At 43.5% G+C, this 14685-nt stretch overlaps 1 protein-coding gene across 1 annotated transcript in view; it reads left to right on the forward strand.

Annotated features, from left to right (window-relative positions):
- The window catches only part of CCNB3 (cyclin B3), a 96297-nt gene extending 82494 nt beyond the window's left edge, over positions 1-13803 (forward strand). The window contains exons 8-12 of the mRNA XM_054544556.1: positions 3785-3922; positions 8129-8284; positions 9102-9251; positions 13129-13259; positions 13495-13803. Of these exons, the coding sequence (XP_054400531.1) occupies positions 3785-3922; positions 8129-8284; positions 9102-9251; positions 13129-13259; positions 13495-13591 (672 nt within the window). The 3' untranslated portion in view covers positions 13592-13803. The remainder of the gene's footprint in view (positions 1-3784; positions 3923-8128; positions 8285-9101; positions 9252-13128; positions 13260-13494) is intronic.
- The last annotated feature ends 882 nt before the right edge of the window (positions 13804-14685 follow it).

The raw sequence follows: 14685 nt of genomic DNA on the forward strand, positions 1-14685 counted from the left end.
GAGGCAGAAATTGGTCATAAGACAATATGAGGGGTGGTCTCCTCCCTTAACAATATAGCCAAGTTCTTTGCTAAGGCATATAACAAGGGTGACTTTTGCTGTAGTTCCTAATAAATTTCTCATTTCCATCTGAGGCCTCTTTAGCCTGGACTTCACTGTCCATGTCAGTATCAGCATTTTGGTTACAGCCATTTAACCAGTCTCTAAGAAGTTTCAAACTTTCCCTCATCTTCCTCTCTTTTTCTGAGCCCTCCAAATGTTTCTATCCTCTGCCCATTTCCCAGTTCCAAAGTTGCTTCCATATTTTCAGGTATCTTTATAGCAATGCCCCATTCTTTGGTACCAATTTTCTGCATTAGGCAATTTTTGCACTGCTGCAAAGAAATACCTGAGACTGGGTAATTTATTCTAAAAAGAGGTGTTACATGGACACAGGAAGGGGAACATCACATTTCAGGGACTGTTGTGGGGTCGGGGGAGGGGGGAGGGATAGCATTGAGAGATATACCTAATGCTAGATGACGAGTTGGTGGGTGCAGCGCACCAGCATGGCACATGTATACATATGTAACTTACCTGCACATTGCGCACATGTACCATAAAACCTAAAGTATAATAATAATAATAATAATAATAATAATAATAATAATAATGATAATAAAAGAAAAAAAAAGAGGTGTTAATCCAAAATATCTGAGACAGGTCTCAGTCAATTTAGAAAGTTTATTTTGCTTCCATGACACAGCCTCAGGAAGTCCTGATGACATGTGCCCAAGGTAGTCAGGGCATAGCTTGGTTTTATGCATTTTGGGGAGAAATAAGACATTAGTCAATATGTGTAAGATGTACACTGGTTCACTCTGGAAAGATGGGACAACTCGGGGAGGGGGCTTCCAGGTCATAGGTAGATAAGAGACAAATGTTTGCATTCTTTCGAGTTTCTGATTAGCCTTACCAAAGGAACCAATCAGATATGCATTTATCTCATTGAGCAGAGGGATGACTGAATAGAATGAAAGGCAGACTTGCCTTAAGCAGTTCTCACCTTGACTTTTCTCTTCAGCTTAGTGATTTTGGGGTCCCAAGATTTATTTTTCTTTTGCAGAGGCTTGGCTAGGCATGATGGCTCATGCCTGTAATCCCAGCACTTTGGGAGGATTGCTTGGGGCCAGGAGTTTGAGATCAAGGGAAACATAGTGAGACCCTGTCTCTCCAAAAAAGAAAAAATAGAGGTTTAATTGATTCACAGATCTGTAGGGTGTATAAGCATGGCACTGCTATCTGCTTGGCTTCTGAGGAGGCCCCTTCAGGGAGCTTGTACTTTTGGCAGAAAGCAAAGCAAGAGCAGGCTGTCACATGGCAAAAGCAGGAGCAAGGTGGTAGGGTAAGGTGCCACACACTTTTAGACAATCAGATCTCACAAGAACTCACTATTGCCAGAACAGCACCAAGCCATGCAGGCTCCATCCCCATGACCCAAACACATCTGACCAGGCCCCACATCCCACATTGGGGATTACAATTCAACATGAGATCTAGAGGGGACAACATCCAAACTATATCAGGCACCAATAGGAAACTAACACAGAACAGGTTTCTGAGTAGATCCAAGGCCATATTCCAGAAACAGTAAGAACTGTTTCTTGGTATTTCTGTTATTCAGAAATTTAATATGTGTATTGCTGAACCATTATATTTGACCATCTTCGGATAATCATTCATCCATGAAAATATACATCAATTTTTCCAGTGCTTCTCATTGACATATTTTTTGGATAATCTAGGTACCAGTCATTAAGAGTAACCTATACAAGGGGAGGTCCAATTAAGTGAAACTTATAGGCAGGGTAATGTTACTCAGTATAAGGGAGAATTTTCTGTTAAAGCCATTCAAAAAGAGACTGGGCTGTATTTAGAGGTTTGTATGGTAGGATCTAAACAACTACTTGGTGGAGATGTTAAAGAGAACATTCATGCATTGGTTGAGTTGTTGGATGAGGACAGATTTTATTCTTGAATCCTAAGAACCCAAGGGGTTGTGAGGAAGAAGCCTCACTGAAGATTGGGTGGGACTCTTGTGTATAGATGTGCAAATTATGCCTACACAAGGTCTCTAGCCAAGGCTGAAACCACCAATAGAATCTAGCTCACACTTTGTTTGCCAAGCTGTGCATTCTGGCTGTGGGGCTGCTGTGCCCTGAGGCAGGAGTAACCTTTGGCTAATTCATATAAAGGTATTATCTACTTGATAAGATGTATGCTTGAAGGGCTGCATTCACCCAAAGAAGGCACTTTTTTTCTAATTTGCAGAGAGGTACTCCAGGGGCCAGCACAAACCATGGGACTAGGGCTATAGGAGATGGTTTCTTGGAGTTGGTGAAGGCAAGACAAGGATACATAAGAAAAAGAAACTAGAAATCAATAGCAGGAGGAAGTTGGGAAACTGTACAAATACATGGACATTAAACAACATACCCCTGAATGACAAATGGGTCAATGAAATTAAGGAAATCAAATTCTTGAAACAAATGAAAATAGAAATACAACATACGAAAACCTATGGGATAAAACAAAAGTGGTACTAAGAGGAAAATTTATAGCAAAATTTTATTTAAAAAGTAGACAAAGATCAACCAGGCATGGTGGCTCACACCTATAATCCCAGCACTTTGGGAGGCCAAGGCAGGTGGATCATGAGGTCAGGAGATTGAGACCATCCTGGCTAACACGATGAAACCCCGTCTCTACTAAAAATACAAAAAATTAGCTGGGCGTGGTGGCGGGCGCCTGTAGTCCCAGCTACTCGGGAGGCTGAGGCAGGAGAATGGCGTGAACCCGGGAGGCGGAGCTTGCAGTGAGCCGAGATTGCACCACTGCACTCCAGCCTGGGGGACAGAGCGAAACTCTGTCTCAAAAAATAAGTAAGTAAGTAAGTAAATAAATAAATAAATAAATAAATATTTAAAAATAAATAACTTTACAAAAGTTGACAAATGTCAAACAATCTAACAAAGCACCTTAAGGAACTGGAAAAGCAAGAACTGCTTTAACCCAAAATTAGTAGAAGGAAAGAAATAATAAAGACCACGGCAAGACTAAATGAAATAGAGACTAAAAAAAATAAATACAAAAGATCAACAAAACAAAACGTTGGTTTTTTGAAAAGATAAATAAAATTGACAAGCCATAAACTAGACTAAGAAAAAAATGAGAGAGAGCCCAAATGAAGTCAGAAAAGAAAAAGAAGGGAAGGGGGTTATATTATTAATACTTTAATCCCAGTCTGGCTTCTCCAGTCCCTTAGCTCACTTCCAAATTGTGCTATTGGTGTCTGCTCCCAATTGATATATTCTGATAGCATATCTAGTTGGGAAGAGAAAGTAGTACATGAATAAACTCCATATTTCAGAGCTAAATAAACATCTCCTTTGGGAGGTCACTGTACAAGTTGGCAGCAAATGGAGAAAGCAAGAACCTAAGTATTAGAAATCAAAGGGAGAGGATGTGTCCACTCAAGGCTCTCATAGAGAAGGCAGAGCATTTCTCTCTGATTTGTAAGGCTGGTCAACTACCCCAATGTGTAAGGATAGATAATGCCAGTGTCCTCAAAGGCACAGGAGATATACACAGGAACCTAGCAGAAGCAGTTTCTGTATTCGTAGCAGAGTTCCAGCTAGTCAGGACTGTTCTTGATGTTGCAGACACTCCAGGTAGCTAGATCTGTCTGGAGGCGACTTTGGAGCTGGACAATATGCAGATCTGTGTCGTGTGTGTATTCCTCCAGGTGTCCTTTGAGATGACCCATGAGACCCTGTACTTGGCAGTGAAGCTGGTGGATCTCTACCTAATGAAGGCAGTATGCAAGAAGGATAAGTTACAACTCCTTGGTGCCACTGCCTTTATGATTGCAGCAAAATTTGAGGTGAGCCTGAGTCCCTATGGCCTGGAGAACTAATCAAGTTTCTGTCCAACCCAGTGAATGAATATATATTCACATATATTCATTGTTATGTGCTGCATAACAATGTTTTGGTCAATGATGGACTGCTTATACTATGGTGGTCCCGTAAGAGTATAATGGAGCTGGAAAAGTCCTATCACCTAGTGACATCTTATCTTTTGTAACATTGTAATGTTACAAAAGATAACTCATATGGTGATGCTGGTGTAAACAAACCTACTGCACTGCAAGTCATAAAAGTATAGCACATACAATTACGTACAGTACATAATGCTTGATAATGATATAAACTGTTACTAGTTTATGTGTTCACTGTACTTTTAATTGTTTTATTATTATTTTATTAGAGACAAGGTCTCGCCCTGTTGCCCAGGCCGGAGTGCAATGATGTGATCATAGCTCACCATAACCTCAAACTCCTGGGCTCAAGCAATCTTCCCACTACAGCCTCTCAAGTAGCTAGGACTATAGGCATGCACCACAGTGCCTGGCTAATTTTCAGAAATTTTTTTGTAGAGGTGGGGTCTCATGTTGCCCAGGCTGGTCTTGAACTCCTGGCCTCAAGCAATCCTCCTGCCTTGGCCTCCCAAAGCACTGGGATTAGAAGTGTGAGCCACTGTGCCTGACCTGGTTTAGAGTATACTATTACTTATTTAAAAAAAAAAAAAGTTAACTGTAAAATAGCCTCAGGATGTCCTTCGGGAGGTTTTCCAGAAGAAGGCATTGTTGTAGGAGATGACAGCACCATGCATATTATGACCCCTGAAGAACTTCCAATGGGACAAGATGTGGAGGTGGAAGACAGTGATATTAATGATCTTGACCCTTTCTAGGCCTAGGCTAATGTGTGTGTTTGTGTCTTCATTTTTAATAAAAAAGTTTAAAAAGTAAAAAGTAAAGCCGGGCATGGTATTTCAGTGCCTGTAATCCCAGCACTTTGGGAGGCTAAGGCAAGAGGATTTCTTGAGCCCAAGAATTTAAGACCAGCCTGGGGAACAAAGTGAGACCCCATCTCTACAAAAAAATAAAGAAGATTAGCTGGGTATTGTGGCACATACCTGTGGTCCCAGCTACATAGGACGCTGAGGCAGGAGGATCCCTTGAGCCCAGGAGGTTGAGGCTGTAGTGAGCTTTGTTCAAGCCACTGTATTCCATTCTGGGTGAGAGAATGAGACCCTGTCTCAAAAGAAATTTTTTTAAAGAAGAAAGCTTATATAATAAGGATATAAAGAAAGCAAATATTTTTATACAGCTTTATACTGTGTTTGTGTTTTAAGCTGTTATTACAAAAGAGTCGAAGTTTTATAAAATAAAGTTACAGTAAGCTAAGGTTAATTTATTATCAAAGAAAAAATATTTTTTATAAATTTAGTGCAGCCTAATTGTACAGGTACAGTGTTTATAAAGTCCATGGTAGTGTACAGGAATGTCCCAGGCCTTCCATTCACTCACCACTCACACACTGACTCACCCAGAGCAACTTCTAGTCCCACAAGCTCCATTCATGTTAAGTGCCCAATACAAGTGTACTGTTTTTAAATCTTTTATGCTGTATTGTTACTGTACTTTTTCTATGTTTAGGTAGGCTAAACAAATACCATTGTGTTACAACTGCCTACAGAATTCAGTAGAGCCACATGTGTATAGGTGTGTAGCCTAGGAGCAATAGGCTATATACCATATAACCTGGGTGTGTAGGCTGTACCATCTAGGTTTTTGGAGGTACACCCTTATCTGTGATCTTCTCACAATGATGAAAATGATGCATTTCTCATAACATATCCCTCTTGTTAAGTGACACATAACTGTGTATACATACATTTATTTGTACATATATACACATGTGTATACACATCAGTGTGTATATGTGTGTGTATACAGTTACATACATACAAATAATTTTTTTCTGCCACATTTTTTGTCCCTCTTCCCAAAGCAGAGAAGCTGGTGTTGGTTGGCAATGGCGGTGTATTTGTTTCCTGGCATCAACAAGGTTCTTCCATTTTCTATCTGAAGATGTATTATGTGGGCATCCAACTAATTAAATGGGCAGTTCTTTTTACAGTTCCTTCTGCTCCATGATTCTCTGCCTCCACCATTTTCTTGTTCCACCAACTCCATCCCCATCTGGTGGAGTCTCAATCTGCTTAGATAACAAAGCATTGCCTAACCAGGGTGCTGGAGACATTTAAGAGAAAATGGCCTGATGTTGATGGCAGTGAGTCTAAATGGTCCAGGTGAAATAGTAATTTGGGAAGTAGCAGTATAAAAGTGAGTAGCTGACCTTTTCTTCATGACCGTAATCCATCTAACTAACCTCTCTGATTCCCCTTCATTAGGTGCTAACTGGTCTTGTTCAACTTTCATTTTTCCTTCAGCTAGGCTAGTTGTAGGAAGCCTTAGGGTTTGGGAGCAGAGAGCTGGCAACTTTTACCAAGGATTTCAAAGAACTTTAGAACTGTGGGTTTGTTTCTGTGTTGGCTCCCTCCCCAGCTCCTGGCTCCCTCTCCTCCCCAAACACATACTGGCTCTTACCCCCTCCCTCCCTCCCTGCTTCACTCTCTCCCTCCTTAACTTGCTCCCTTCCTCCCCTCCTCCTTTCCCTGTCACCTGCCCTTCAGTGATTGTTTTCCCTCACTCACCACCCCACTCTCCTTTGTTGCCCCTCACTCACCTGCTCACTTGAGCCCTCCCTCCCTCCCTCCCTCACTCTGTCCCTTCCTCCCTCACTCTGTCCCTTCCTCCTGTGCCAGCTTGCTTGCTCCCTCCTCCCTTCCTCCTGCTTTTCCTCCCTTGCTCACTCCTTCCCTTGTTTCCTCCCTCCCTCACTCACCTGCTGGCTCCCTCTTTCTTTTCCTCCTTGCTTCCTTCCCAGGCTCCCTCTCTCACTTGGTGGATAGATTCCTCTCTCCCTGGCTAGTCTACACCCTCCCTCCCTCGGTGGCTTGCTCTCTCCTTTCCTCTCTTTCTCTTGCTCCCTCACCTGCTCTCTCCCTCCCTCACCTGCTTTCTTCCCTCCCAGACTCTGTCCTTCCCTCCCAGGCTCCCTCTTTTTCTTCTTTGCCCACTCTCTCCCTTCCTCTTTTACTCTGGGCACTTCTTAGCAAATCCTGGGAGTTGGAGCACCCTTCCTCTGTTGGCCAGGACGGAGGGCCCCTACCAAGTCCTATGGAGGAGGGGTGTCTTCCTCTCACAGGATTAAGAAGTACAGAAAGCCTTTTGTTTAGGGGAGGTGTGGAGATGGCATGAGGAGAGAAAGGAGACAGTAGCCATTGCACAGAGCAGTGGAAGAGAGAGGTTCCTGCCCTGGTGTTGCCACTAGTTTGCTGTGTGAACCTGAGCACATCACTTTTCTCTGAGCCTAGGTTTCCTTGTCTGCCAAACCAAAGGGTTGGTCCTGTCTGTCATCCAAAAATAGGGGAAAGGTGGGGGAAGAAAGCTGTGGCGGGCAGTAAGCTGCAGGTAGGGAGAAGAATTAGGGGCCTTCTTGTGTCCTCATTGTTTCTCCAAACCAGTGTTTGACCTCCAGAGGGCACAGCACTGGAAGGTGCTCTCTGGATAGAGGTTCTTCTCACCCTCAGCCTGGCCTGGCCCTTCCTTGTCTAACCTCTGGGTGCCTCCGCACACTCTGCCCACCGCAGACTTTTGTCTCTGCTTAGGTTCCTTCTATGCCTGTCTGCCTCTCCACCTCTCTCACTGCCAGGTACCCTGTATTGCCCTCCTCAAACATCCTTACTCATTCCCTACACTAGGACACAAAATACAGGCTTATTTTCTATCTCTAGCTCCCCTTTCTGTGGCCTCCTTCTGTCCCTCCCTCCAGAGAAGGCCTTAGATTTCACATTCGTGGTTCTCAGAGGGCAGATTGCTGCTCCTAGGCCCTGTGCCCCATTATGTTGCTTCTGGCACTGTAAGAATCCACCCCCAGGAGGTCCTATCCTCTATCTGGTGGTGGTGGTGGTACAGTTTTGGGGCAGGCCTCTCCTGTCCTTTCTTTGGTTTACTTTTTCTGATGAGCCACTCACATCAACCAGAAGCTGAGTCTCAGAGCTACCCTGAAGATTTATGCCAGGAAATCCTTCACCCTTCTCCCCGCTGACTTTTACCTCTAAGCAGAAAGGATGGGTTGTCTGTCTGGTTGTCACCTCCTCTCCTCTCCACCCATAGGAGCACAACCCACCTCGTGTGGATGACTTTGTGTACATCTGTGATGATAATTATCAGCGATATGAGATGCTCAGCATGGAAATCAACATCCTGAACGTCCTCAAATGTGACATTAACATTCCCGTTGCCTATCATTTTCTGCGCAGATATGCTAGGGTAAGAGAGAAGAGACACATCTTCATTCTCCCACTGCTGAGTTAGTCTCCTTTATACCCAGAGTAGCTGCCTGAGTGGTAGGAAAGGAGAAAGGGACAACAGGCAGCAGGGAGCTTTCTCCTTCCATCCAATCTCCTAGGTTAAAGCTTGGCAATCTTTATGAAATAGTGGGAGGTGGGCGGGGGTGAGTTGCAGATTTCCACAGTGTGCCTATAAGGTTTTGAAGTGAGGCCAGAGTTGGGGAGGAGAAACGTTTCTTTGATCAGGAAGGGACACATGGAAAACTTTGTGGGGGGATGCTGGCAATATTCTCATTCTTTGCCTGAGTATTGGTTACAAGGGAGGTCACTTTATAATTCATTGTATTGTGCAAATGTGTGCGATGTACTTTTCTCTTTGTGTGTGTGATAGGTTGTAATTTTTTAAAAATAAGTTTAAACAAGAAAAGGGAAAAGGTTGTTTTGAAGTATGGAACACCTTCTAGGGAGGACCAGGAACAGAGTCACGGTGGGAGGACTTTGGCTCTTTAAAGAATGACCCATATAGCAAGGGGGGATGTGGGCCAGTACCATACACACAGTTGGTAATTTGATTAAAATCCTAAAGGTGGCAAATCCCACTGACTGTTTCAGAATCCCCCCTAAAGAGTCTGTTTTTGTGGGTAGGGAAGATGAGGTGAGTTATGGTTGCAGGAGAAAGGCACATTACTCAAACAGAGGGCCACTGAGGCTCGGGATGATGTAACTGGAGAGGGAGTCCTCTGCTTAGTGCCAGTTTTCTAAATTGATTTCTGAGCCAGTCTTCTCATTGCCTTTAGTGTATCCACACCAACATGAAGACACTGACCTTGTCCCGCTACATCTGCGAGATGACCCTGCAGGAATACCACTATGTCCAGGAGAAGGCTTCCAAGCTAGCTGCTGCCTCCTTACTCCTGGCCCTCTACATGAAGAAGCTCGGATACTGGGTAAACACTTGCGAGACCGGGGTATAGGGGTAGAGATTTAAAAAGCAGAAGGTCAGCTCAGGGGGAAGGTGTAAATTAAGGCCACGGGAAGCTCTTGGGGACAAAACTGACACATATTCACAATTATGAACTCTAACACCTGGACAACTTGGGGCAAGGGCTTCTACAGCAATAGTTTTGAATTATGCCATTTTTCATAATCAAAGTACCCTTTGTTCCAAAGAAAGCTCACCTGAAAGCTCAATATTACATACCAGACTACTGTGAAGGTATTCTGGTTGTCATACGGCGTAGTGTGACCCTGCTTCTTATCCCCAGCCCTGTTCCCCTCTTGCCTCTTGCAATCCCCTCAGCAAGACTGGCCCCTGAGGGAGCTTGTTGGAACAGGGTTTGAAAAGCACTGAGCCAGAGAAGAGTAGTGAAAGCAACTGTCTGTGTCTACAAAAGTGGCACTTAGGGGCATGACTATAGTGTTCTTCTCTGAAGAAGGCTCTCAAAGCCTCCTGCTCCAATACAAATAAAACTCATATTTGATGCTTTCTCAATTTTATGAAAAGTTGGGGGTAAAATCAACTTTAGATACTTTTGCATTCTTATTAATGATATGTATAATATGTAATCCAAGTAGCAGGAGTATGCTTGCAAATGCAGCCCCTCTGCGCAAACACTTCTGAGCTCCTCCTACCTAAAAATCCTGGAGCCACTGAGGGAAGAACCTCTGTGGGCTGAGAAAGAACCACATAAAGTAGTTATGTGAACTTGGACAAGCCGTAGTGAAATTTCTTGAAACAGAGAAAGCATCCAATAAATGATAGTGATGATGAAAAAGAATACATAATAATCATGACTGGCATTTATTGAGTGTTTAGACGGTGATCTAAGCACTTTGTGTATTAACTCATTTAATCTCCACAACAATCCCACACGATAGTACCGTTATCCCTGTTTTGCAGATAAGAAATAACTCCCATGTTTACACAGCTGATGAGAGGTGGAGCTAGGCTTTGGAAACTAGGAGTGGTGTTCACAATCCAAACCAACTGTGTAATCGAAATGGGCATGGCCACAGCACTGGAGCTAAGGGTCTGGAGGCCCCATGCTGAACCAGCCTTTGACCCTTGGATCCCATGGAAGTCCAGTGGGCCATGAGGGGGACAGCTGATGGGTTCAGGGAAGCAAACTGTGTGCCAACTAAGATAGAAATATTTCAGTGTTTTCACACTTGGTGACTAAACCAGGGCATATCAGCTAAATGTCAGCCCGAATCTGAACTCGGGTAGTCTGACTCCACAATCCTCTGTTAGTATACTGCCTCTCCTATAGATAAGGAAGGCTTCACAGAAGAGGTGACTTTTGAGCTGGGTCTTGAAACGTATGCAGGAACTTGTGAGAGGAGACATTCTAGGTAGAGGGAGCAGACTTGGAACAAACCCAAATGTCCAACAATGATAGACTGGATTAAGAAAATGTGGCACATATACACCATGGAATACTATGCAGCCATAAAAAATGATGAGTTCACGTCCTTTGTAGGGACATGGATGAAATTGGAAATCATCATTCTCAGTAAACTATCGCAAGAACAAAAAACCAAACACCGCATATTCTCACTCATAGGTGGGAATTGAACAATGAGAACACATGGACACAGGAAGGGGAACATCACACTCTGGGGACTGTTGTGGGGTGGGGGGAGGGGGGAGGGATAGCATTGGGAGATATACCTAATGCTAGATGACGAGTTGGTGGGTGCAGCGCACCAGCATGGCACATGTATACATATGTAACTTACCTGCACATAAAAGTATAATAATAATAATAATAATAATAATAATAAAAGAAAAAAAAAAAGACGTGAAGGCATTAAGGAAGGAGTGTGTTGTGTTTAGGGCAGAATAAGACATCCCCTATGGATAGAACAGAGAGTATAGTAAAAGAAGAGGTGCTAATGATGTTAATAGTGACAGATGAGACCAGAATGGTAGATCATGGTCAGATTGTGAAGGAAAGACCTTGTATACCACGCTGAGACACCCACTTTACACTAAGGCACTGAAGGTTTTTTAGGCAGGGAGGTGACCTGCTCCTGTTTGTGTATTTTAGAAACAGTACTGGCATAGCAAAAGAGAAGGTAGAGTAAATGAGAGAGAATATAAAGGTGGGAACACCAGTGAGCAGGCTATTGTAACATAGTCAAGGTGAAGCATTTGAAGGTCTGAACTGACACAGTGGCACTGGGGCCTTTTAATCTTATTTAACACATCCAGTCTACTCCATTACCCCCTTGTGTTACTCCCCTACTCAGCACGCCAATGACTGCCCTTTGCCTGTGGTGGTGGTGGTGGTTTCCAAACAGTATTTGGGGGAGCCCTGGGTTTCCTGCAGAAGTCTCTCAGGGACCATGTAAAAGATAAAGGGATCCAAATTCGTGGGCTTCTTAGCTCCCACCCCCACTTCCAGGTAAGCTATTTGGGCTTCCAGGTAAGACACTTGAAAAAGAGGAGTTCAAGGAAAATAAGACATTTTGAGGAAATCACTGACTTATAAATCCTCTTCCTTTCTCTGTGTGTTGAGCTCCCCACTTCACCAACCATTGTGGACGTGCTGTCCTCTGTGAAGCTTTCTGTGACTCTCCTGACAGAGTCCATGGGTCCTGCTGCTGTGTTCCTCCAGTGTCCTATGCTCACTTCCATTATAGCACTTATCACACATTTTTTAACTCGCTGTTTGCACATCTGTCTCCTCTACTAGACTACAGACTCCTCAAGGGCAGGTCCCTCATTCATTTTTGTGTTCCCAGGATCCTACATATAGGGCTTGGTAATCCTAGTTAGCATTGTTTGGGTACTTACTATGTTCCAGACTCTGTTCTATGTATGATACACACATACACAAATACACACACACACACACACACACATTTAACCCTATGATAGAATTACTGTAATAATCCCCATTTGGCAGATTGGGAAACTGAGGCCCCAAGAGGTTAATTAACTGGCTCAAGGCCAAGCTGTTAGGGGAACTGAAATTTGACCTGAAGCATTTTGCCTCCAGGACCTCTGCTCTTAAACACTGCTATACCGCTTCTGCCACATAATAGGCATTCTTAGCTGAGTGAGAAAATGAACCTGTGGAATGATAGCTGTTAGAGCCAGAGAGGAGGATCAGCCTTAAGTTCCTGTTGGCTGTTGAGTTGGCACCTAAACTTTGTTCTGGGGTTTACCTGGCCATTAGCTCTGGACCTGAGAGTGAGCAAATTACAAAATCAGTCCTGTTCCTTAGGACTGGTGAATTTCTGCTTACATGAACATCTGTGACCAGGGCTAATATCTTTTTTTTTTTTTTAAGAGATAGGGTCTTGCTCTGTTACCCAGGCTGGAGTGCAGTGGTGCAATCATAGTTCACTGCAGCCTCGAACTCCTGGGCTCAAGCGATCCTCCTGCCTCAGCCTCCCGAGTAGCTGGGACTACAGGTCTACACCACCATGCCCAGATAATTTAAAAATTTTTTTATAGAGATAGGGTCTTGCTGTGTTGCCCAAACTGGTCTTGAATTCCTAGGCTCAAGCAGTCCTCCTGCCTTGAGCTTCTAATATGCTGAGATTACAGGCATGATCCCTACCACACCTGGCCAAGAGCTAATATCTAACTGGTACATATGGATATAGCCATCCCAGTAGTTTGTGGCTGGAATCTATTCTTCTATATAGCATAGTATAATTATTGATCAGCATCCAGACGGTGTGAGTCTTTGAAATGTTTTGAATGTCATCTCTGTTTAAACCATGTGTGGGAAGCTTAGACTTGGGATAGCAGAGATGGAGGAAGGGTGTGCTTCCTATAGTAGAAATCACTATTCATGCTGCTTCTTCCAGGTTCCCTTCCTGGAGTATTACAGCGGCTACAGTATCTCTGAGCTTCACCCCTTGGTCAGACAGCTGAACAAACTGCTGACTTTCAGTTCTTATGATAGTCTCAAGGCTGTGTATTACAAGTATTCTCACCCGTAAGTACTAAGCCCCGGATGAGGTTGGGTTTGTGTTCATTTATTGGGAGGCTTTAAAATACTAGACCGAGACTAGCCTCACTTAAGAGAAAAAGATTCAGGCACTTTTCACCTTCCTTTCTACTCTAGGGTTAAAGCAAGATAGGGAACTAAGGGCCGTATGTCCCACTTGTTCCATGGAGCCTGATTGTATTTGCGCTATTCTATACTGAGGAGACCCCTCTTCCTTTTGCAGGGTCTTCTTTGAAGTTGCCAAAATCCCCGCCTTGGATATGTTGAAGCTGGAGGAGATTTTGAACTGTGATTGTGAGGCTCAGGGCCTGGTACTCTAGCAGCAGCCACAGGGCTAAGCATGCATGTTAACAGGGTATATTTATTCTATGTTTGAATTTGTCTTTTGATCGCTTTTATTCATTTTTCCTTTCTTTGTCTTTTCCCAAACTGATAATGTTATAAATATTTATGTTGCTTGTTTTTATGAAAGAAAAAAATATTGTCATATTTGACTACAAATTTAATAAAAAATTAATGGTTTTTGTTAAAATGGCTCATCTCCCCTCTTACTGTTCAGGAGCCCCATACACAGCTCAATAATTTTTTTTCTTCCTAGTCAAGGCTGGGCCCCAGGGCCTAGATTACCCAATTCCCTCCTCTGTTTAGAAGCCTTCTCCTCATGGGAAGAGGAATTGAGCTAACCATGAACTGATGGATGGGTCTACAGAAGGAGGATTTTATGGTGCCCAGTCCAAGGAGAAAGCTCTTTACCTGACAGGTAGACCTCACTGTTCAGAGCTGGGCAGCTGGCAGTGTAGGCTAATACCTTTTGGTCTCAATCTCAGGTATTTTGCTTTCTTTGCTTCTTCTTAGATGGTGAAAAGTTGGGGATCAGGATTTTAATCCAAATGTAGCCTTGCTTTCAGTTAGGCAGCTTTTTAGAGTACAAATTTGAAAATACTCTTGGAGTGGTATGTGCTGAAATCATTTTTGGCCCTTGTCTTCTGCCAGGAGAAGAAATTCCTACCTGTGAAATTGGCAAGGTGCCCCATGAATGCAAGCATCAACCGCTTGCCCAATCTTTAATTCATATAGCATTAAGAGATTCTGCTTTCTTTTTCACTCTGCCCTGCCTTTGGGGTGATGTATACTGGGACAGTTACTTAAGTTGTTAATGGAGGAGTGGAACATCCACTATGCCAGTTGTTCAAGAGCTACTGCCTCAGTCTCACCCCAGGACCTCCCCACAATCCAGCAAGTAATGTCTACCACAGCAGGAGACCTCTAGGACTCTATTCTAGTATTGTAGCTGGCAATTATCCTGATTGGTCTGTGACCATTTGTTACCACTTGTCAAATATTTTGAATATCAGTCCTGGAGGGTGGACATTTGGTGGAGAGGACAATCAAGGAAGCAGTTATGGGGAAAATG

This window comes from Pongo abelii, chromosome X, assembly GCF_028885655.2.
Source record: "Pongo abelii isolate AG06213 chromosome X, NHGRI_mPonAbe1-v2.0_pri, whole genome shotgun sequence".
NCBI classification, from domain to species: Eukaryota; Metazoa; Chordata; class Mammalia; order Primates; family Hominidae; genus Pongo; species Pongo abelii.